Source organism: Musca autumnalis, unplaced genomic scaffold (assembly GCF_047663935.1).
Source record: "Musca autumnalis isolate F117 unplaced genomic scaffold, ASM4766393v1 scaffold_4, whole genome shotgun sequence".
Lineage (NCBI taxonomy): Eukaryota > Metazoa > Arthropoda > Insecta > Diptera > Muscidae > Musca > Musca autumnalis.
Genome location: NW_027411977.1, coordinates 118015144 through 118040300, shown reverse-complemented (window position 1 = coordinate 118040300; position 25157 = coordinate 118015144). Strand labels below are relative to the sequence as shown.

At 38.0% G+C, this 25157-nt stretch overlaps 1 protein-coding gene across 8 annotated transcripts in view; it reads right to left on the bottom strand.

The window, feature by feature from the left end:
• Nucleotides 1–1482: 1482 nt before the first annotated feature.
• Nucleotides 1483–25157, bottom strand: part of kst (spectrin beta chain, non-erythrocytic 5 kst) — a 204228-nt gene continuing 180553 nt past the window's right edge. For 5 of the 8 annotated variants that reach the window (XM_073983945.1, XM_073983947.1, XM_073983946.1 and 2 more), the window contains 12 exons: nt 24329–24445; nt 23980–24242; nt 23778–23907; nt 23052–23239; nt 18021–21003; nt 17815–17954; nt 10250–17738; nt 9984–10184; nt 9610–9757; nt 9367–9477; nt 8417–9205; nt 1875–2299 (listed from right to left, as the gene is read on the bottom strand). In XM_073983945.1, coding sequence (XP_073840046.1) covers nt 2046–2299; nt 8417–9205; nt 9367–9477; nt 9610–9757; nt 9984–10184; nt 10250–17738; nt 17815–17954; nt 18021–21003; nt 23052–23239; nt 23778–23907; nt 23980–24242; nt 24329–24445 — 12813 coding nt within the window. In that variant the 3' untranslated portion in view covers nt 1875–2045. Of the gene's footprint in view, nt 2300–8416; nt 9206–9366; nt 9478–9609; nt 9758–9983; nt 10185–10249; nt 17739–17814; nt 17955–18020; nt 21004–23051; nt 23240–23777; nt 23908–23979; nt 24243–24328; nt 24446–25157 lie in introns of all 8 variants that reach the window. The other 3 variants (XM_073983951.1, XM_073983950.1, XM_073983949.1) reach the window with 2 other exon arrangements.

The following is a 25157-nucleotide window of genomic DNA, read 5'->3' as shown; positions in this document are numbered from 1 at the left end:
TAAATGCTGTATTTCTTTTGGAGTAGTTTAAAATACTTTCCATTCTTGGAGCAAAGACATAAATACAACAAGATAAGACATTTTGTTTGCTATCATTCTTCAGTGAATGGCTTTTGAATTTAACATAATGTTATATCACGATATGGTGATATAACATTTTTTTCTCTTATACATTTTTACGTATTTAACCGAATTTACCGATCCAATTGACATAGAATTATTCTTGAATAGATCCTTGAATTCATAAATTTCGTTTCTGATACCATTACATGAAATGTTCCTCCTTGGTTGCAATTTTGAATTAACTGCAACCTGTTAAGGGTAATGTTTCTATACAAAGTTTCGTAAACATTTTTTTATTGCATGCATTTTGTCTAGTCTTAGTTGTATTTATGTCTTTGCTTGGAGTATCAAAATTCATTTAATCAAAATGTTTTTTATTTACATTTTTTATTTTATAATTACTGCCCCCTTTTTTATACATTGTAATTATTATTTTTTGAGTAGTTCTAATATCCCTCCCTTGTTATATTTAAGCTATTTTATATAATATTAAATTGAACATTATAGTATACAGCCTTTAGTTCGAAAGACTGGGCATATGAAAATTGAAAATAAATAAAAAAATAAATAAAATAAAAAGCAAAATCTCATGGGAACAAATTCCCAATTCGTACTTCATTCAGAATGAGGGGAGATGGGAAAGGGGAAAAACTCCCATAAAATTTTATTCAGAATACGAAAATGTAGGAATGTGAAAAAAAATCCCAACTCCCATGCTTTCAGGCTAGGGCTGTATATTTCTAAAGATGGGATAAATAGCATTGGGTACAAACATAATTTTTGACATATGAGGGCTTTTAGAGCATTTTGTCGAAGTCGTCCTTCCGGAAAAACTTAAATAGTGGACCGAGATTCACATTTCTTCGTATATTTGATGGCTTACCTCTCGATTTCAGTGGATAATCCTGAGGTTTTAGTCTTCTTCGAAAAAGCTATGCATTTGTCTTCTTCCTACATAGAATTCCAACGGTCGAGTTGACGTACAAAAGATGTAGTCCGAAAACAAAAACAACCAAAACAAAAAACCCAGCGGATTTGATATTTTCATAATACATATGATTTTTATTATATGTTTTTTTATAATATGTAAATATAATATAAACATAAATAATAATAATAATAAACATTTATTATAAAAGACTATAGATTCCTTTATAAAATATTTGATTTTGTAAAATAAGCAGATAAGATTTTCTTAGAAACATTAACATAAAAACAATGTGTACAAAAATTTAATAAAATTTAGAAAAAATAGTAAGACAAAAGGAATCTCTTCCACAATAATTCTTTAAATAAAAAATTAAAAAAAACTTAATATTTATTTATAAATACAGAAGTGTTTTGTATTAAGAAAAACTATGTGTGTGTGAACTACACAAAAATATTATATACTTTTTTTTGTAAGAAATATACTTATAGTTGAATTGAAAAGATTGTTGTAAAATTTCGTTAACATTTTCTTCATTTTTTTCTTCCTACATTTTCTATATAAAAAATTGTAAATAGCAAGACATGTAAAACATGGTTTAAATCCTTTAAAAAATATGTAGGCAATACTTTTTTACACTATTTAAGTTTTTTTTGCTATGGTAAAGGGGAGCAGATAGAAAAACAAACTATTAGAATAAATAAAATATTTTCAATTCCCGTTAAAGGTGATTTTTAGTGGGTGTTTCGAATAACTATTTTTAAAAAACGTATAGCTTATAAATTAAATATTTTATAAAAATGTTTGCATACGCGTGTGTGTGTTTTTTTTTCTTTTCTTTTAATCTACATATAAAAATATTAATAAGTAATAAAACAAAACATTATGTGTACTGAATGCCTTTATTTCGTGCACAGCATTAAGTTGGTCGGTCATCTGTCTCCAACAAAGACCACCAACCCGACTGTGGACTATATAATGTGTCGTCGTTCTTCTTCTTCGTCTTCTACGGGCGATCGTAGAGAGCAGGTCTGTACAGTTGAATAATCGTTACCTATTGTGGCAATTGACTTGATCGGCGCTTATCTTTTTCCTTCTCCTTTTCTTTGTCGCCTCCTTTTCGGCCGAATATTCTAAAGACACCACTGCGACGATCTTCTTTGCTTTTGCTGCCTTTAACGCCGGAAACGGAGGATATAGATTGAGCTTCGCTCTCACTGGAAGATTCGGCAGATACTCGAGACAAATTTATCGAATCGGGTTGCAATGACACCGGCCGACTTGATTCGAAGCGACTTGTACCCCAACCTATATGAACAACAAATTTAAGGAAATTATTAATTTGTAAACAAATAAAGTTTCATTGCAAAGTGTAACAAATAAAAATACAAAATACAGCAAACAGAAAAGATTTTGTAAAGCAAATGAAAAATACAATTATGGAATTGAAATTCGATGTACACGTGTTTTACATAACCACTGTTTTATGTCCTCTGTAGTGAAAGTCATAATCTGGTCACCGACAGAAATCTGTAGAGCTAGGTTCTTATAATTCTGGCAATTAACGAAATTTCTCGGCAAATTGCATTAAAGTAGACGTTAAGCCCTACCGATGGCAACAGTGTTGTCAAATAAAAAAAAAACTAATAAAATTCTCGAGGAACAAGTTAAAATATGATTTTTTATTGCGCTGTGTTTCTGCAATGAAAGTTATGTTTAAATTGTACAAAAAATGTGCATATGAGCTCATGAAAATATAAGAATATCGGTATATCCGTTTAAAGAGAACGAGTTTTATTTTGCATTGAAAGCACAACGCAATTACGCAATTGCAAGTGGTCAAAATTCCTAAAAATCATTACATTTGTGCGGTCTGAATCACCATTGTCCAGTAACTACATATGTAATAATAAAATGTACGTTTTTTCGAATTTCAATTCATAATCGTAAAATGCTGTTAAATAAAAATTCTTTAAAAATTAAGAAAAGACATGCATTACTTTGTAGACTTGTACGTATATTCGATCGACTTAGTTTTGTTGTTTTATAATAGGTTCCTGTGTAATAAGAGAGTAGGCATGCAATAGAAATTAAAACCAACCAATGAAACATATATTGAGTTAGAAATGGAAAAAAGTTAACATTACATATACTATTTTGTTAGATCTAACTTAAAATAGAGCAGGTACAATTGATAATATTACCATAAATTATCAATAACGTTATATTACCTATTTATAGTGAAAGGAGGTAAATATATTATGCATGGTATAAAAAGAAAGTTAGTTTCATGCTATCGGCAGACTACATTTTTTTTCAAATTTTGAATTTGAAGTACTTTTGTTCTCAAAATATTTTTGAAATTTTAATTGAACGGCGGATGTCCACGTCCAACGAAACTGCGTGGAACTCATCGATTTTATTTTCCTGATATAGAATATTATTTTTTGAATTGAAAAGACAGAAATTGGAATTATTTTTACCATATTTACTATGTTTTGGACGTATAAACCTGTCAAATGTGACTTCTTTGTCATTTTGTTGAGGTCTTGAAAACTTTGAAAACACAATTTTGTGTAAAATGTTGATTTCATAAATTGTTTGTAACGATTTCTTCGAAAGCATAATTTTTGGAGCTCTAAGCATCGATTTTCATCATATTCTAATACAGATTTTTTGCCCAATATTTGTTGCCAATGGACACTCCCGTCCTTAATTTTTAATAATACGTAGTTTTTTTTCTTTTTTTGTAAACGTTTACCACATCTGACAAACTGCCTAAATTTTTTAGGTGGTTCTATCCTGGCGAACCACTTAAACGTTCTAATATTTTGATATTTTTTCATGATGCGAGTAAAAAGTACCATTATAACGCATATGTGAAACATGTTAATTATTGAAAATTGTGGCTACTAATACCCTACATGTCCAAAAAATATAATTTACAATTCATCTTCTATCGTTAGATATAACAGTAGCGGTATTCACTCATGGTGGTATTGGCATTGTAGATTTCGTACATGTTGTTAATTTTGTAGATCTACAACTGTTTACAATACCACAACAACAAAATACATGCAATTTTAATTTCGTTGTAAAACAAGAGTTGTAAATCTACCACCATGAGTGAATACCGCTAGTATTTGAAGACAAAATTGGTTGGTTCTATTCAAATGAACCGGAGTGTATTAATTATTCCATTTGTAACACATCGAAATATTCGTCGTCGATCCTATCAACAATATCCCAGCAAAATGTTTGCTTCCAAAGATGCAGTTAAATGATATGTACAAGTGATCTGGATGTGCATCAAATTATGCATTTTCACTGATGATTTTTACAAGAGCGTGACTACTGAAAGATGCACTCCAAAGCACTGCATTTTAACTAACCCTTTGGCACTGCATTTTAACTGACCCTTTGGCATTGCATTTTAACTAACCCTTTTGCACTGCATTTTAACTGACCCTTTGGCATTGCATTTTAACTAACCCTTTGGGGTAGAATAGGAGGCAGTCCAAAGCACGTGTTTGGTACAGGCATTCTGCGGAAATTGTGCAAGCCATTACAAAATATGCCAGAACAAATAAAATGCATTTATTATTTGTGCAAAACAAAAATATTAACAACTTTATTACATTAACACAAATTGTGAAAATTCTCCATTGAATTCAATCGCAAACATGCGTGTTTCCTCCGCTTGCATTTGTTCCAAGCTGAACTGTTTTTGCTTCATTTGCTAAATGGGTTGTCTTCCCATCACCAGTTAAGATTTCGACACGTACTCCAACAGCACTCCATTCGGAAATTTTCTTCTGGTGAGTTGCCGGAAAAATGTTCACAAATTAAATATTATTTAAATATTAAATATTATTTAGTTTGTATTAACAAATGTTTGGACATGTTAACACGCTTATCTCTTTTTGGAAAATGAAAGCCGCTGCCTGTAGAGATGTACAATCTGATTTATGTACATATAGGGATCTCTAACAACTGCTAATAAAATGTAGCGAACGGAGTGCCTTTTTCACGACTCCGTTTGGACTGCATCCGGATGCTGTAAAATTGTGAGGAATTGGGGTGCCTTTTTCACGACTCCGTTGAACTGCATCCGGATGTTGTTAAAATGTGACAAGTGGATGTGATTCTTTGGATTGCATCCAAATGCGGTTAAAATGTGAGGACTGGAGTGCCTTTTTCACGACTCCAGTTGAACTGCATCAAAACATGCCGTGACAGAACTAGTCCACATTGCACTACTTCCAATTTATTTTGCTGGGATACATTAGGATGCAAAAAAAAGGCGAAACATGCATGTCACATAGTGGTGTGTGTGTGTGGGTTCGAACCGTCGGCTTTCCTTTTTCACTTGCATTATAGATCACAAAGCTCGATTAAAAAAATTAAAAATTAATACTAAAAAAATGATCTTCGCCTAAAAAGGCCAAATTTTCAAATAAAAAATAAAATCAGCTGAGCCAGGCTGGGGTTTGAACCCACGTCCTTGGAAAACACAAGAAAAAAGTGTTGTCACGGCGTGTTAGCGTTCAGAGCCAAACTCATTACTTTCAAAGTCAGCGCTAAGCGTTTGTCATGAAAGCACAACTAAATGGAAAATCCCCATTGTTGTTGTAAAAAACAAAACAAAATGCATTTGAAAGAAGAAGAGTTCGAGGACATCGAAGCCGCTCCACATCCGATATGTCTGAGGAGACTTTACCAAAGTCGAAACATGCATGTCACATAGTGGTGGGTGTGTGGGTTCGAATCGTCGTCGGCTTCCTTTTTCACTTGCATTATTCATTGATCATCAAGCTCGATTCCAATGAAAAATTCATTATAAAAAAAATTAATACTAAAAAAAAATGATCTTCGCCTAAAAAAAGGCAAAATTTTCAAATAAAAATTTTTTTTTTAGGTTTCCTACCCTCTAATTTTTTTCCATTTGATTCAAAAACCTTATATATGAAGTTTTCTGGCGATTCTCTAAATGCCTCAATCACAGTCCGATCGATGAAAAAAGTTTACCAGTCCATTATTGTGGCTAAAAACCGGTTTCTAAAAAAATAAAAATCGTATCGGATTTTGATATATGTAGCTCCAATATGTATATTTAGCCGAATTTGGGTATTTTGGGCCCTATATAGCTATAGCGATCCTGTTTTCAAATTTTTCTGTAGAAATCGTTTTTTAGCTACAAAAATGAACAGGTAAAGTTTTTTCATCGATCGGACCATAATTGTGACATTTAGAGAATCGCCAGAAAACTTCATATATAAGGTTTTTTGATCAAATGTAAAAAATCAAAAAAAAAACTGTAACGTTAACCGATCGTCATAAAATATTATATATAAGGCTTTTGGATCAATCGGATAAAATGTAGGGGGTAGGAAGCAAAAAAAAAGTGGTTTTTTGGGTCACCCTAATATATGTACATTTATTCTTGATCAGCATAAAATTCTAATTCCAAATAACGATGTCCGTGCATCCGTCTGTTGAAATCAAGATGCAGCTCGCAATATTAAAGACAGAGTTTTATAATTTGGTACAGAAATTTCTATTTCTGCTGGAATGTTTGGTATTGAAAAAGGGCACCGAACCACCGATTTTCGGAATTTTCAATGATTTAGCGTCATTATCACTCCGAATTGGCTTAAGTTTCGTATTTAGTCTTTGATGGGAACATTAATCATTCCCCCGGAAATGTCATAGCTCCACGTTTTGATATAGTCCCATAAAACAGTACCTCCCGATTTTCGGTATTTTTCAATTATTTGGTATTTAGTCTTTGCTGATACATGTCGGAAATGAAAATTTCCTATTGTGAATCAAGACTGTCAACTCGAAAAGCTCAATCATGATACAATAAGAAAGGTAGCATTATCAGCCCAGCTAAAGCCCAGCTGATGGTAACATAATGTGTCAATTGCATTGAATTTATGTCAAATTTTGACATCTTATGTTACCAAAAACGACAGTTGCTGCTACCTTCTTATTGTATCATGAGCTCAATACACACACGCATTTTAACTTGGGAAAATTACAACAATAAAATGTTACAATATATTCAATTAGCTGGCTTGATACCACTATCTTATTTCATTGTTCCATGCTTTTAATTTTATAGGAATCTGAAGATTATTTTTTGTGAAAATCTAACCAATAGATGTTATATAGTACGTTTATATATAACCGGATTTAACAAACCCACAGGGTTTTAAATATCAATTGCTTTGCGTATACGTCAAATAAATCCTCATTAAGAAGGTTAACCCTGCAAAAAGCTGTAATATAAACATGGCCTTAAAGGGAATAGTAGTATTCAATGAAAAATAACTTTAAGTAAATCTTTTAGTAAAATAAAAATATACATACAATATTATTTATATGGGTATGTACATTAGGGTTATGACTTTTTTATAGCCTCATATCCCTGTATCATATATTGATGAGCTTGCGATGATTCGACAAAAAAGCTCACGCACAAAAAGCTTTAATAGTTTTTATATATGAGCTTTTTTGAAATTTTTGTTTCTCACCTATTTTATCGCCATATCATTATATACATATATTATATTATACCATATGTAACTTTATTCCATATATCATATCAATTGAAAGTGGTTTGTGCGTGACCTTTTTCAATATTTAAATCAGCCAAGATCATCCATATACGTTAACGTATGTGAGAATAACAATCAGTCGTCGTTGAGCAGCCGACAAGTAAACATGTGCATGGATATACGCATAATTTTAGTGGGGACACTGAACAAAACCGCATACACCCACCACATGTTGACTGGTCACAGGTCGAGCAACCACTGAATGCTGATACAAACTTTCTTGTGATTCTATCGCTACTTTACCCTCTTTTTTATTTTGAGCATCAATGATTTAAATGGAATAAAAGTTATTTTAGATATTCATATGCAAAAGGTAATTCATTCGCACAACAGGAAATAATTTTTTGAGAATTTTTTTTATTTCATAGTATTAAAAAAAAAAAAATCAAAGTAGTTTGTGCAAGACCCTTTTAATAACTAAATGGAATGAATGTTATTTTTGGTATTAATAGGACAAAATTCATTCATTTATTCTCACTATATGAAATCATTTTTGTGAAAAAAAACGTCATAACCCTAATGTACATACAGCATGCAATTCTTTAAAAACATTTATTATAACCTGTAACTGGTGTGGTGATATTTTGTTTCGTGTTTTTTTTACACCAATTTTGAAGAGGTCACAGATATTTAATCTTTGTTGTATGCAGTTAATACATATTTTGCGTTCTGAATTTAATTTTGAACTATTTTTCAGTTACAGCAAACACTAAACTTATCAACTTGCCACCGGTTAAAGGATACAAACATATAAAATATTCATGCAAATTAAAAATAAAAAAGAAATGAAATCAACCAATACCATCACTGTTATTATTGATGACACTCATATAACTTGGATTATTTATGGAATTATTTTCGGTGATATTCGTGTTAGGTGTTGTGGTAAAATGCCACACCGTACGACTATGTTGTGAGGATGAGGATGATGTTGTTGATGAGAATGAAGATGTGGTGGTTAGAACTGATGAAGAAGATTTATTAGAACTGGTTGTAACCGTTGAGCCATGTTGTTGTTGATGGTGGTGATGTTTTTGTTGAGAAATTTGTTTGTATAATGACGAGGGTGGTGAATTCGTTGTTTTAAGATTGTTGTTTTTATTGTTATTATTATTAAGACGTTGCTGATGTTTACCATTGTTATTGTTGTTGCTTGTACTGGTACTGCTACCGGTAAGTAGAATCACATTGTTAGAATTTGGACTACCACCGCTGCCAATACTGGAATTGGAACTGGTGGACATGGTTGAGTGTACGGTACGTTTTGTGGAGGTTAATGTTGGTGGAGGATTGCCACCATATTGTTGCATCTGTTGTAGACCAGCAGCGGTTTCCATTTCTATGAATTTCGAAACAAGATCCGAACGTCCAGATGCATTGCCTCCAAGGCTATTGCGTGGAGCTGGCATAACTTTTTGTTGTTGTTGTTGACTACGCATATAACTTGCTTGTTGTTCAGGCAACTGACCAGATGCTGCAGCGGCATTAAAAGCATTAATGCGTTGTTGTACTTGAGCCTGATGCTGGTGGATTTGTTGCTGGCCAGCAGCGGCAGCAGGTGGCATTGTTGTAGGCAAAGGTGGAGGATTTTCTATTTGTAATGTTTGTGTTGTGATTTTGTTTGTTGGGATAGATGAAATACAATGATACAATGGTTTATTAAAATGGGGGACAAACACAATTCATGATACCAATAAAAAAAAGTGACAAGGGACAAGATACCGTTTAAGTAAATCTAGACATGATACATACCTGATTGTCTAGCCTCACTGTTACGTTTTATAACAACGACAGTTTCGTCATTGGCACCATTTTGCAAACGTGACATACTGCTGCTAATTGTTATTTCTGAACTGGCGAATTCTGAAATTGAAATTTCCAAACGGAATAGAAATGAGTAATTTATTTTACTTCTTATTTGTAAAGTAAGACCAGCTTAATGACAGATTTGTTGTTTTATTTTAAATTATTTTGTGAAAACGAGAAAAAAAATACCTGAAGTTCCTGTGGGATGATTCCTAAGGACAACTAAATTGTCTGTACTTTGACGATTAGGTACTGGTGGTGGGGCTCCACGTGGTGGTATTGGTGGTTTATGTTCGAATCCGATGGAGGAGGTTGGGGAGGATGGCGATGGAGGTTGCTAAAAATAGAATAATATTTAAAAAAAAAAAAATAACTTGGTTAAGAACATACACCAAATCATAGCTTTTTGCTGGGTTAACTTTCGTAATGAGGAGAAAAGATACTATATAGCCAAATGAATGTAAAACGAAGAAACACTCAATGACTTCACGGTTGACAAGGTCAATTTTAATTCACCGAGCATTTCTTCATCTTTACATTAAAGAAATTCATTTGAGACTCACCTGTTGTTGTTGCATTTGTTTTTGTAAAAAGTTCATTTGAGGTGTAATCGAAGAATTTACAGACATATTACTGCTGGTCATTGAATTGGTACGTGAAGCAGTTCGCCTTTGCGAATCGGGAGATGAAGTACGTGAACTAACTGGTGATTCCATTGTCTGAGCACTGGCCACTTTAATGTCGGGAAAACTGTTGGATTGTTGCTAAAGTAAAAAATAAAATCATATATTAACAAAAACAAAACATTTCACATTATCTCCAAAGATACCTTCATAGAATCATCATAACTTAATAACTGTAGATTTGGCGGTAGACTAGCATGGAATGAAATCTTGCGAACCCAGTCGTTCATAATTTCCAATGATGGTGCCTCAAACAAGAACTCCGAACCATCGGGTAACTTTAGACGGAAAACGTATTTCTTCTTGGTATAGTCTTCGGCGCGTTCACATTTAGCTCCCAAGATATTAACGGGGGCGTTGGCTGTTTTCTGTTGCAAGAAATCATTTTCGTCCTTGAAGAAGCACAACAGTTGACCACATAACACCGTGTGGAATTGTTTCCACGATCTTACGGGTGCCTTTTTACCTCCAGATTGCAAGCCGTGTTTGCGCTCAAGCATGCCTTGTATTTCTACTGGCGGTAAATCGAAACCTTCGCCCTTTTGATTCTTGCGGAAGGATTGAGCACGACGTCTGGTGGTGAATGAAGGAGTACGCTTGGGTTGTTTTGGTTGGACCTTCATTGATTCGGCTCTCTTAACGTTTTGATCGGAACCACGACGCAAACGATCACCGAAAATTGTGGACGAGGAGCTCTTCTGTAGACCGTATTGATCCTCTTCGTAGGTGGGTCTAAATGGTACTTGTGTAGTTTGTGGCGAGTTTGTGGCCGAAGATGGTGTTGTTGTAACCATGGGAGTGGAGAATATGGGCAATTTCTCTTGATTACTGGCATTGTTTCTATTTTCCATTTGTTTCTCGGCACGTCTTCTCTCTTCATTGAGTCTTTGAAGTTCCTTTTGTTTTAGCATTTCCAAGCGTTCCTTCTCCAAACGTTCCTTCTCCTTCAGCTTGGCCAGCTTCTCGCTCTCAACTTGTTTGCGGAAACGTTGTTCCAACAGTGTGATACGTTTAATTGTCTGGAATTTATCTTCTTGAGCCTCTACCGTCTTTTCAAAATCGGAATGGCGTCTGAGCAAATCTTCCACTTGGGGTATTGATTCACCCAGTTTAGTGTCCTTGAGTAAGGGTTCTCGACTGACAATCCAATTTTCCAAGATATCGGCATCTTTAAGGAATATTTGGGTATCCAAATTCAATTCATAGATTTCCTTGCGCTGTTGCAGGGTATTTTCCAGGAGTTCGTGTCTCTGTTGTAGAACTTGAATCTTTTCTTCAATTTCATGGGCCAGGAAATGTTTTTCTTTAATCAACTTTTCACCTTTTGTCTTGAAATGGGCGAATGCTTCATCTCTAGCCCTAATCTCAGCATGGTGTTCCTTAATGCTAGCCAATAGGGATTCGGCGCCAGCAACGGTATTGGCTAAATCGGGAGCAGTAATCTTGGCCAGCATTTCATTGATCCAGGCAATGAGATCGCGATATTCGTCAAAGTACGATTGTAACTGTTCGGCTTGTTGCAATTTTTCCTTGCGAACATTGGATTTTTCTGTGACATCAGCCCAAGCTTCAATGGTTTCGTCGCGTTTCACTTCAATGTGTTCCTTGGCATCTGGATATATTTCGGCCAAGTTGTTGGCTTCATTCATTACCGAGTTAACTTGATCACGGATTGCTTCCAGTTCAGTTTCAAATACCAAATGTTTCCGATTCAGGGCTTGGATACTTTCCAAATCCTGGCCGTAATCTTCGGACAACAAATTGGCTTCCTTTTCATTAATCAAAGCAATGGTTTCGTCGGCAAAGCGATCATAGACATGCACTTGTTTTGCACCATCCAAAGCATCTTTACGGGCAGCCACAAGGTCCTTGAGTTCCTCCCAAAGTTGTTTGGTTTCATCGCGTTTTGTCTTTATCGAAGTACGGTAGGGATTGTTTTCTTTGATCAGTTCTTCGCCCTTTTGTAGGTGGGCTTGAACGCGGGACTCATTGGCAGTAAGATTGGAAACAAATGTTTCGAAGACCAAAATCAATTGCTCGACATGTTCAACATCCTCGCCGTAATCTTCAGAGGCCGTCACAATCATTTGATCATTAATCCATTCATGCAGATCTTCAGTTTCACGCAGATATTCAAAGAGTAATTTGCTTTCGTGTAGGCGTACTTCCCGATCCTTGGACAGACGCATTAGTTCTTCATATTGTTGGTTGACAGTATCTTGTTTGGCTTTGATGTTGGCGCTATCGAAGTGATGACGTTCAATCAAATTCGAAGCCAATTTATTGACCTTTTCAATAGAGGGCTTGAATGACTGCAGCTCGCGCTGAAGCACTTCCAACTTCTTTTGATGTGTTTGCACGGACAACTCATCTTTGCCATAATCACTGGACACCACAATTGGTCTCTTTTCTCGAATCCACGATTCAGCTTCATTGGCTTCGACATAGAACATTTGCGATTCTACTGCATCCAGGAGGCGTAAGCGTCTAATGCTTGACAGTTCACGCAACTTCACTAGCTTGCCCTTAATGCAGTCGCATTTGTATTGTATTTGTTCCAGCGCGAAGTGGTTATCGCGAATCATTTGTTCTCCTCGTTGAAGCAATGACTGAATCAATGGTTCTTGCGACAAAAGTTCAGCTTCCAGAGCTTGATGTTTCTTCTGCAATGTTTGCACAGTCGTCAATGAAGTTCCCAAATCTTCCGAAGCTGCAATGGCTTCCTTTTCATTGAGCCATTGTAGTTCGTCTTCGGCATCACGTAAGAACTGTTGCAAACTAAGAGAATCCTCGAGATTTTCTCTGCGGATGCCCAGAGGCTCGTGCAATGTATGGTAACGTTTGATAGCGGCCATGGCTCTTTCATGAATATCATCCTTTAGGAAGTGATCGGCCTGGAAGAATTGTTCGTCTTGTTGCTTAATTTGTTCGGCTAGTTCTGCATGATGGGCCACATCTGCCTCCAGGCGTTCATGTTTCTTAATCAAATTTGTTACGGCAGCCAGATCTTTACCATAATCCTCGTTGGAGACATGCGATTCAACTTCGTCCATCCAATTGTTGAACTCCTCCAAGCTGCGATTGAATGTGAGGGCTTCGTAGGCTTGATTTAGTTTATGTTTCTTTTCCTTTGAGGCCGACTTCAATTTCAACCAATCGGCTTCCAACATTTCCAATTGTTGGGCTATTTCGTCCTTGGCAAAGTGATCTGATTTGATGAGGCGTTCACCTTCCTTGATAACGTCTTGGACACGTGATGCATTATTAAGAAGTTCACTGTCGAAGGCATTGTGTTTCTGCAATTTGCTTTGAAGATTACTGGGTTCTCTATAGTTTTCATCCATGGCGACCTGCATTTTCTGCACTAACCAACGGTCGATTTCATAAAGGCTGCGCAAGAATTCCTGCAGTTGAAGAGATTGTTGGAGACGTTGCTTACGTTCCTGTGATTGACTGTTAAGTTTATCCTTTCGTCGAACCACATAGGCCAACTTTTCTCTAATGACATCAGCACCGCTAGGCTCTCCTTCTAGGATGGACTTGGCAAAGTTCTGCAGTTGACTGACATTGTCGGAATCCAAGAGTTTTTCAAATGCCTCGTGTTTTTTCAAAAGTCTTTCTACGGCTGTGTAGGAGTCACCCAAATCATCATTGTTAAGGAAGGCCTCTTTGTTGCCCAGCCATATTTCAACCTGCTCCACCTGAGCCTTAAAGAGCTGCAGTTGATGTGCCTCTGTCAATTCACGAGCACGTTGATTCCAGGCATCGTGTAAGTTTTGATGCAATTCTTCCACAACTTTAAGGGTTTTCTTCACCTTATCAGATTTGTCTTTGCCCGACAATTGTTCTCCTTGCGCTTTAAGGTCCTTGAATGCTTTATCGCGTCCATCAATTTCAACTTTACGTTCCTGATGCAATTCTAGTTGAATTTCACAGTCGGCAATTGTCATGGGTGTTGGTGAAGCATTCATTTTCTTAACCATATCGTTAACCCAAAGTTCCAACTCACGCACATCCGATACGAATTTATGTACTAAGTAGGCTTCGTTCAAAAGATTACGCCTCTTAACGGCCAGATCTTGTAATTGTTTCCATGATCCCGAGAGTTCATCCAATTTACAGGCAATATCCATGGCTCTTTCGGGATATTTATTTTGCAATGATCGGGCGTTTTGTTCATGCTCTCCAATCTTTTGTTTTACCGCCGACATATCACGTTCCAAAGCATCTTCACGTCTGATTAGAGCTTCCACAGCGGCCAAGTCACGGCCTGTGTCTTCCGACGACATGGCCAGGGATTTCTCGGCTATACGTTCAGCAGTATCTTCTACGTCACGATTGAAGACATGAATTTCATAGGCACCACTCAACAACGCGCGGTAAGCATTTAGAGCTCCTTGCAATTGTCTCCATTTGTTGTTGAAGTCACGTCTACGTTTATCGATGTTGGCTGATTCGGCTGGTACTTCACCTTGATTTATTAATTTGTCGGCAAGGCTGTTAATGTGCTTTACTCTTTGGTCATCCACACGCATGTCTGAGTCAACATCATCCAACTTGCGCATAAGGGCATTGCAATGTTCCAAATCTCTGCCTGTGTCACTGGCCTGGACCATCATCTCTTTGTCTCTTATCCAAGCTTCAATCTTGTCCAATTGGTTATTGAACTCTAGAATATCCTGGGCTTCCTCTAAGCCTCGACCACGATTATCCAGCTCATCCAACAAACTCTTCCATGCGGAAAGAACACGGTCAATGGCTTGTTTAATTTCGGGTGATGATTCGTGTTGTTTGGACAATAAGATAAGACCCTTTTCTTGGATTTCCTTGATTCTGCCTTGGTTGGCAGCAACCTCGGCCTGGAAAGCTTGATGTTTCTGTAGTTTTTTAATCTTTTCATCCAAATTAGAAACCTCATTGTAGCTTCCACCATCGGCTTCCAACTTCTTCTTCTTCTCATTGATCCACGTTTCAGCTTCAGCACAATCTCTGACGAATTGAGCATAGAGGAGGGCATCTTCCAGTTTGTACCGGCGTACCGCACAAAGGTCCTTAACCTTTTGTCGTCTGGCCAAAACACCTTGAAGGATTGTTTGGATATTGGCACTGTCGTAATGTCTTTGCTCAATCAATTTGCGACCATGTTCCTGCAACAGAGCTACCTTTTCCTCTTGCGTTTGAATAAGTCTTTCGAATTCATCGTGTTTCTTAATTTGATTTTGGACATCTTCTACGGTCTGACCAAAGTCGGAGCTGGACAGAGCTGCCTGTTGTGAACTCGACAAATTATCGATTTGTTTGGCGTCTCTTAAGAAACAGAAAAGATCAATCTTTTGTTCCAACATGATTTTCTTTTTGTTCCAGGCAGTGTGCAGTTTGGCCCGTTCATCCAACATGGCAGAACATTTCTCTTCTACCTCTGCTGCGGCATAGTGACCAGTCTGAACCATGGAATCGCTGAGTTCATTAAGTGAACGGAATTTATCTTCACGGGCTTCAATCTCACCATAAATGGCATCGTGTTGTATCTTTAGAGCTGTAGCGCCGGCAGCATCACTAACATGTTCTTCGGCCTGTAAGGAGGCACGCAAGTGCGAAGACCAAGACATAATGTCACGCACATCAGTGAGGAACGTCTGCAAATCGTAACTGGCGGCTAGACGATCACCACGAGCACCGGAACGTTCCTTCAAATCGTTCCAAGCAGCCACCACTTTGTCTTGTTGCTGGGCAATTGCAGCAGCATTAGAGGGGTATTTGGCCTGAAGACGTACGGAGTCTTCGACCAAAACTTGCAATTGTGCCTCCAAAGCTACTAGGTCATTTTCAAAGCCTTCATGCTTACGCATTAATGCCAGGGCGGAATTCAAATCTTTACCCAGTTCCGAGGAGAGTGCTGCATTTTTGTCTTGTATGCGGAAGAGAGCTTCGGCAACGTCACGATGGAAACGATGGATTTCGCCGGCAGCATGTAATTTCTGTTCTCTTAGGTTAAGCAGCTTGATAAGATTCTCCCAGGATCCACGCAACTGTTCTTGTCTCTTTTCCACATCTGGGGCATAGGGGCTCTCAGTATCGATAAGCTTCTTAGCCAATACATCGCACTGGTCAACCCGATCGGCACCAACTTCAACACGGTGTTTCAAATCATCGAATTTATTCTGCAACAATTGCAAATGCTCATAATCCTGACCATAATCTTCTGATGAGGCAACTTGTTCCTGCTCTCTGATCCATTGTTCAACCTCATCCGACTCCAAGAAGTATTCGTGCATATAGAGGCTTTCCATTAAGCGCAATTGTCTTTGAGAGGCTAGTTTGTGAAGAGATTTTAGCATTTTTTCAATCAACTGCTGTTTGGCGGAGAGAATTTTGCTGTCTGGGTGATTAGCAGCAACCATGGCAGCGCAGTTGTGACCCATTTCAGTGACAATGCCAGTATAGGTATCCAATTCCAATTCAATTGTTTTATGTTTGGTCAAAAGTTTGGCGGCCGAATCACGATCCCTTCCGTATTCGGTGGAACGCAAGACATTTTGTTTTTCACCCAACCAGGCTTCAATTTCACCAGCATCGTACAAATACTGTTGGGCCTTCAGAGACATTTCCAATTTCTTGCTACGCTCATTGGTGTTGTATTCCAAATCATTCCATGCATCCTCCAGTTTGTTGCACAAATCCTTGACCTTTTCTTGTTCGGGATGTTTTTGGGCGACTAAAGCCTGACCAGCCTGCAAGGCCTTGTTGATCATGGGGCGATGGCCCTTAATTTCGGCTTCAAGTTTCTTGTGTTTCTTTGCAAGTGATTGGGCCTGATGGAGATTTTGTCCCAATTCATTGGACTTGGCAGCGGGCAAGTGGTCGTTAATCCATTGGAACTCTGTATCCAACTCAAATACGAATTTATGATAATTGAGGCTCTCCTCCAGTTCATCACGTCTCTTTTGCATGGGATCACGCAAGAGTTTGAAGCGATGCTGAATATCCTTAGATTCATCTTTGATGTTGGCTGCGTTGAAATGTCCCTCCTGGGCCATTTCTTCGCCTGATGACACTAATTCGCCGATCTTTTGTTCCCACATTGTTATTTCAGACTCTAGCAATTGTTGCTTGTTGATCAAGTCCTTGCAGCTTCTGAGGTCATTGCCAACATCCTTACTCTTGAGAGCAGCATCCAATTCACTGACCTTCTTTTTGGCATCTTCAATGGCTCGATTATGTTCACGTTGCGATGCAGCTTGTTCTAGCTTACGTCCCTTGTCTTCAGACAGTATTAGTAGATCTTTCCATTTCTTGTTGAGATCGGAAACTCTGCTCTCCACCTCAGGTTTGCGATTATTGGCGGCAATCAATTGTTCACTGTCCTTGTTGATGTTACGCAATTGACCTTCGTTAGCACGAAGTTCTCTTTCGAAAGCCTTGTGCTTTTGCAATTTGCGTGGCAAGTTGACTAAATCTCGATAGTTCTCATCACCGGCAATTTTAGTTTTGTCATTGAGCCAGGTGTCAAGATCATCAGCTTCAGCGGCAAATTTATGAAAATCTTTGGAGGCCTGTAGAGAACGTTTACGTTCAAATGCCCTATCTTTGACAGCCTTGCGTTTGTCCAACACTTGATTGCGTCTATCATCAATACTAAAAAGAGGGAGAGAAGAAGAAGGAAAAGGTTAAGTGAAACTGTATATATCTCATAGGTTTTGGTGATACTCACTACTTGGAGTCATAATGATCGTTGGCAATCAACTTATCGGCATTGTCGGAAAATCCTTTTAGGATTTTATCTTGGGCCATTAAACTCTTCTCAAAGTCCAAATGACGTTTCAAAATAGCCTCTACTTCATCCAAAGAATTCTGAAATTAGACAACAACATTAGTAAAATGTAAGCTTTAGTATTTCCGACCTTCTTAAACACTTACACCCAAGTTCTTGGGGGCCAAGAAGGCTTCGTGGCTCTTTGTGGTGGCATCGATTTTATCAGCTTCTCTGTTGAAAATTTGCAATTCAACACCCTGTTGCAACCACTTCTGTTTCTCCAACCATCCACGATGGATTGCATCTTGTTCGGCCTTCAAACGTTCACAGATCTTCACAATTTCTTCAGTGTTCGGTTTGCCATCCGACAACTGTTTGCCGAGCTTGATAACTTCGGCAAATTCATTGTCATGGGCCTTGATATCATCACCCAAGTCATTGTGTTGTTTCAGCAACTTATTGGCAGTTTCTACATCACGAGCAGGTTCATCTGAATTCAACTGATCTTTAACAGATTCAATCCAAGCCAAAAGAGTTTTTGCGCTGTTATTGAAAATTTGGGTGCCTACAGCACTTTCAATGCGAGCACGCAACTCACTGCTCTTATTGTGGACTTGCAACCACATTTCTTGTACCTCTTGTTGGCGGGCTGTAACATTATCGCGTTCCGCTGGATAGGCATTTTTCACTGAATTGCCTAAGTAATTAACGCGATTTACTTTATCCTCAATGGGTGCCAATTCACGTTCCATGTTTTGATGGCGACGTTGCAGGGCTTGCACAGTTTTCAAGTCTGGGCTAATGACTGCAGTGTCCAACTGAATCATTTTCTCGCTCATCCATACCTTGGCTTCGTCGCAGGTGCGGTTAAAGAGTTCAACACTAGATGCTCCCTCTAAGCTCTTTTCCTTTTGGGCTTTTGCATTGTTGAGCCTTTGCCAAATTTGGTGAATTTGACGTTGGCGAGCAATGATTTTGTCCAATTGCGAATGACCCTGTCTTCGGAAAGTATCTACTGCCGAATCGATTTCCTCAATACGCCTTGTGGCTGCCGATAGATCGGTCAAGAACTTTTCAAATTTACGCTTGGCATTTTCAACGCCTTCGCCTCCTTCGTCACTCTTAACAATGCGCTCCTTTTCCTTCATCCACTTCTCGAAGTCATCACATTCACGATAGAAACCGAACAGATGTATCGAATCCTCCAATAGAGCATGGCGTTTCTGGGCCATATCCTGTAGCTCATCATAGGTGGCGTTTATACGCTTCTGCCTCTTTTCTACACTGTCGGCATTCTCGTTAATACTGTTGGTTGAGGTGCGTCGTTTGATCAATGGTTTGGGCGTCACGGTCATGGGTTTAACACGCTTCACGGGAACCACCTGTCTTACCAAAATTGTTTTCTTTACCTTCTGCAGGGCTTTTACCTTTTCTGCTTTGGGCACGATGCAGGTTACGGGACGTGGTTCAATTTCTCGCACATAATTGGCTGGTACGAAACCCTCGTGACCATTTTCTTTGCGCACACACCACCAGTCGTCGTTTGTCTTGGACTTGAGCAGCATAATTTCACCCTTCTCCATTTTCATGCCTTGGCCATCGAAGGGAAACATGGCACGGACATGGGGCAACATTTTGGTTTCGGTCACCTTGCGATGTTCCAGCTTTTCTACCCATTCATCTTCCCATACCTCTTTGGGCACCAGACGTGTTTCGTTGACCCATTCTTCTTGTTGTTGTTCAATTTCGGGCATTTCTGGTTCGTTGGCTGAAAGTTCCAAGGTGCAAATACCGGCCTTTATAAGCTTATCTGCCTGTTGGTTAAGATTTAGGATATCACCGGAATAGGCATTTAATTCACCCTGCAAATCGCGATGTCTTTGCAACAGGGCTTGGGCGGAGGGTTCATCATTACCGTAATCTTTGGAGTTGACCAAAGCCATTTTTTCATTCAACCACGATTCAGCTTCATTGGCGTCGGTGTAGAATTGATATGCCTCAGCGGCATCCTCCAATTGTTTGCGACGCGTCTCCACCAACTCTTCCAAAGCCTTCCAATGGGCTTCTAAGCTTTCGATGCGTGACTTTACTTCAGCCGAACGTGGGTGCCTTTCAGCCATCAGACGCTTGCCGGCATCGGACATTTGCTGTGATTTGGGTTTGCGCACCTTTATTTCATCCTCAAGAGCTTTGTGTTTCTGTTGTAGAGACAGAACAGCTCTCAAATCCTTGGCAGTTATGCCCGTTTTGCAAATGCGCTGTTTGTCCACTAACCATCCCTCTTCATTGTCGTAATCCTCCATGAAATGATGGAAATTGCGGGCCTCTTCCAGGCAAGCACGGCGCTTGGCACATAATTCTTGTAGCACTTTATAGGCAGTTTCCAGCTCTGCTAATTTCTGAGCCAAGACTGCGGCATCTTTGTGCTCGGATGTTTTGAATGGCTGGGCCTGGCGGGTGAATCGTTTAATGGTTTCACCATATGTATTCACTTGTAACTCTTGCAGGGAATGGGCTTGCAATAATTCCTCAACACCCAACAGGTGGGGACCAACGTCTTCAGATTTGAATTGAATTTGCAGTTCCTTAATGGACTCAGTTGTACTGGCGACTTCACGCAACAAATTCATCAATGTGCTCATTTGTGACAAATTCAAACGTTGATTTTCCAACAGTTCGAGCAGTTTACGCCACTTCTCCATAACCTCAAATTCGCGGCGTTTCACCCTCTCTTTGCCATGATAATTTTCTCTCTCCAATTCATTAGCCATGGCAGTTAAATCATTGAAACGTTCAACACGTGCAAGAATATCAGCCGAAATGGCTTCGTGCTTTTTGAGCGTGGCATCGACTTGTCTCAAATAGCGTGGATCCGATAGCACCTGGATCATTTCTTTCAGGTATCCTTCACGTAGAACAGATTTCTTTTCAAATTTATAGTTGAGTTGTTCCAATTTCTCTTGACGCAGCAGTTCTTCTCGCAGTGCAACTTCACGATGATGCTCGGCATATTCCAACAGCTGCCAGGCCTTTTCAATGTCGTTTACCAGTTGACCATCTTGTGGATTGTAGGGTGGTTGATTTAAGGCCTTCAGAAGAGTGTTAATGGTGAAGTATAAAGCTTCGATTTCGCTGCGTTCCTTGTATCTGGAAACAAAGTGGATAAAAACATTATTTTTTGGGAATATTTGAAAACTTGGGTAGAAATTATCTTTTATAGAAGTTTGGAAGCTGGGCCCATGATTTCATGTTTTTATACCCTCTACTATAATATGGAGGTTATAATTAACTTTGTCATGCCGTTTTGTAATACATCGATATGTTTGTCGGAGGTCCCATAAAGTATGTCCATCTGTTGAAATCATAATACGCTCTGAATATTCAAGATAGAACTTTATAATTTGTTAAGGAAGTTTATATTACTTCTAGGATGTTTGGTATTGAAAATGTGCTATATCGGCCCATGTTTTGCTATAGCCCCAATAGAACAGTACTTTCCGATTTTCGGTAATTTGAAGGTTTTGGTCACATTATCTAACCAAAGTGGCTGAAAATTGTTTTAGTCTTCTTTGGGGCTACAAAACTTTCCCCGCAGAAATTTGTCAGTGACCTATACTGACACGGTACCTCCCGATTTACGGTATTCGAAAGGTTTTAGCCACATTATCTTACAGAAATGGCTGAAATTGGGCATTTAGTCTTCATTGAAGCTTCTAAACATTCCCTCAGAAATTTGTCAGTATGCGTCTACCAGTTGATATAGTCCCCATAGAACGGTACCTCCCGATTTCGGTATTTCATCTAACCAAAGTGGCCAAAATTTAGTATTTAGTTTTCTTTTGGGCTATTAAACTTTCACCCAGAAATTTGTTACTATAGATTCACGTTTTCATATGGCCACCATTGAACGGTACCTTCCGAGTTTCGCTATTTTGAAGATTTTATCCACATTATCTTACCAAAGAGACTGAAATTTGGAATTTAATCTTCTCTGGGGCTACAGAACTTTCCCTCAGAAATTTCTTGCTATAGGTCCACGATTTAATATAGCCTCCATAGAACAGTACCTCCAGATTTTCGGCATTTTGAAGGTTTTAATCTTCTCTGGGGCTACAGAATTTTCCCTCAGAAATTTGTTGCTATAGGTCCACGATTTAATATAGCCTCCATAGAACAGTACCTCCAGATTTTCGGCATTTTGAAGGTTTTAGCCACATTATCTTACCAAAGAGCCTGAAATTTGATATTTAGTCTTCTTCGAAGCTACAAAAGATTCCCCCTGAAATTTGTAAGTATAGGTCCACGTGTTACCATACGCTCTATATAACGGTACCTCCCGATTTTCGGTATTTTGAAGGTTTAATGGTATGTGTGCCATCGTGGTGCAATGGTATGCACACCCGCCTTGCACGCTGAAGGTCGTCGGCCAGTCAACATCAAAATTTTCAACGGTGGCAAAATACCCCTCCTAATTTTTCAATGTATCTCTAAAGGCCTAACAGCTCAACTCGAAAGAGAATTAATTAAATACCCCTCAGTAATGTTGGCGACATTTCCTGAGTATTTCAGCCATGTAAAACTTCTCTACAAAGTGGTGTCTTAAGACAAGCCGTTCGTAGGTTCCATATCATTGAGCTAATATGAATCGGGGTGCACTCATTGATATGAGAGAAGTCTCCCTTGTCCCGTATGGGATGTTTGTGGAACAATTATTATATAATGGTAATTATAACATCGAAATGGCTTAAATTGCCCCCAGAATTTTGTTGCATAGCTTTACGTTTTGGCACAGCATCCATAGAACCGTACTTCCCGATTTTCAAGGCCTTAGCATCATTATCACACCAAAGTGGCTGAAATTTCGTATTTAGTCTTCGTTAAGGGAGCATTGAACTTTTCCCTTGACATTTGTCGCTATAGGTCGCTATAGGTACACGTTTTGAAAAATCGGGTGGTTCTATGGGGGCTATATAGAACCGTACCACCCGATTTGTTGATATTTTCAAGGTTTTAGCATAATTACCACACCAAAATGATGAAATTTGGTATTTACTCTAAAATAAATCATTCTTACAGAAAATGTGGATACAAAATTTTTTTTTTCTTTAATACAACTCGAGGTGAAGAGCATAACGCGTTTATACTTGTTTATATACGAGTACATATATCTTATTTTCTACTTCCATTTTACTTACTTTGGTGGTTTCTCAATTGTTCGGTACTCTTTGAAAGCCAATAATTCTCTTTGAATGCCTTCCAGAGAGTTGGGAAAATCACGTTTTTGCAACTCAATGGTCTTTTGTCGGATCCAGCTCAACAAGTTAGTGGTCAAACGTTCGTAATAGATTTTCTTACGATCGGCATCCATTAATTGACCCACAATCTGTTAAAAAAAAAGGTGGAAAGGAGGAATTTAATAATACAAAAATACAATCAATAAATAAAATAAACAATTTTTTGTGTAATAAATAAATCATTGCCATATAATTTAAATGTAGTTTAATTAAGAAAAATATTGTCATCAATGTCTTTGTTATTATTAACAATCACAATTGCTTTCCCCTCTTTAGAATGTGGGGGAAATGTCAACGGTTATTTGTGCTTAAATAGACCGGAACCATTAATGCAAATTACTTTGCAATTATAATCGTTGCATTGTCTTGTGTCGCACAGTGGAATGAAATGTGTACAAGTGGTGTCGTGAGACACGCCGTTCGGACTTGGCAATAAAAATTATTAAGCTAATATGATTCGGGATGACTCATTGATATGAGAGAAGTTTCCCTTGTTATTGTTATTTTCACTTCCACTGTGCTTCAATCGTTCTTGTTATGGAAAAGGCACGACATTGTTATGTGTAAAAGTGGAATACTGACAGATTATAGACTACTGACAAATGTTTTCCCTTTATCTTTACTTACATTTGCAATACGCTTTCCACTCTTTTGCTCGTTCTTCATGCGAGCAAAGGTGTGATAATATGAGGCCACATAGGTTAGAATTGATTTTTCATCGGGACGTGCTGAATCAATATCTTCGGCATCCAATAAACTGTAAAAAACATTAGGAATCAGGTATTTGGATTTGAAATATTCGTTAGGAATTTGTCACCACCAATCTTACCTGGGTATACCCAATTCGGTGGCCGCCAAATCAAAGGCATGATTTAAATTGTCGATATTTGAATTTTTCGAATTAACAATTGTGCTGTATTCAAACAAATCGGGACGGTGTGAATGGATTAAAGCATTGAAACCCAAACCGGAACGCCATGAGGAGGTAAAATCTTGAATATTAACACCGGGATAACCGTGAGTTTTACGTTGACACCACAACAGTAAAGCATCTTTGGCGGAACGTTTTTCAGACGATTCGTTTTCTTCGTCCTATTGAAAAAGAGAAAATAATGGGAGTGAAAGTGAAAGAATTATTAACTTATGTGATAAAATAATTTTCATAATAACAGACTTACCACATCAATTTCAATTTCTTGAATTTGAAACCGCAAAATGATGGTCCAAATTAAACCTAAAATTAAACGGGGATTGCCATCGACAATGTCTTCAGCACCAATGGACTCCAAACGGACCTGTAATAGATGAAAAAAATTAATCCAATTATTACATAGCCCAATAGTAATTCACATAGGCGAATAAAAACAAAACATGGACCTATTTCCATAATTTTTGGTGGAAAAGTTTTCTGATAACTAGGAACCCTAAATTTCAAATTATACATACATAGATAACTCTGTCTGAAAATTCAGCTAAAACCTTAAAAATACCTAAAATCGGGAGGTACAATTATATGGGGGCTATTCCAAAACATGGACCTTTGTCCACAATTTTTAGTGGAGAAGGTTTTGGACAAATTCGAATCTTAAATGCCAATTTCAGAAAATGTAGCTAAAAAATCAAAATACCTGAACTCGGCAGGTATCGTTATAGGGGAGCTATTCAAAAACGTGAACCTATGTCCATAATTTTTTGTGGAGACGTTTTTGGATCACCTCGAACCTTAAATGCCAATTTATAGCTAATTTGGTCTGAAAATGTAGCTAAAACCGTCAAAATACCTGAAATCAAGCGGCACCGTTATATGGGGGCTATGCCAAAACATGAACCGATATAGCCCCTCTTCGAACTTGATCTTTGCTTACACCAACAATTCATTCAGAATATAACGTGATTAGACAGAAGGTTAGACGGACGAAAATGGCTGATCAAGAAAATATATACTTTGGTGGATCTAAAATGATTATTTCGATGAGTTACAAGCGGAATGACAAACTTAATATACCC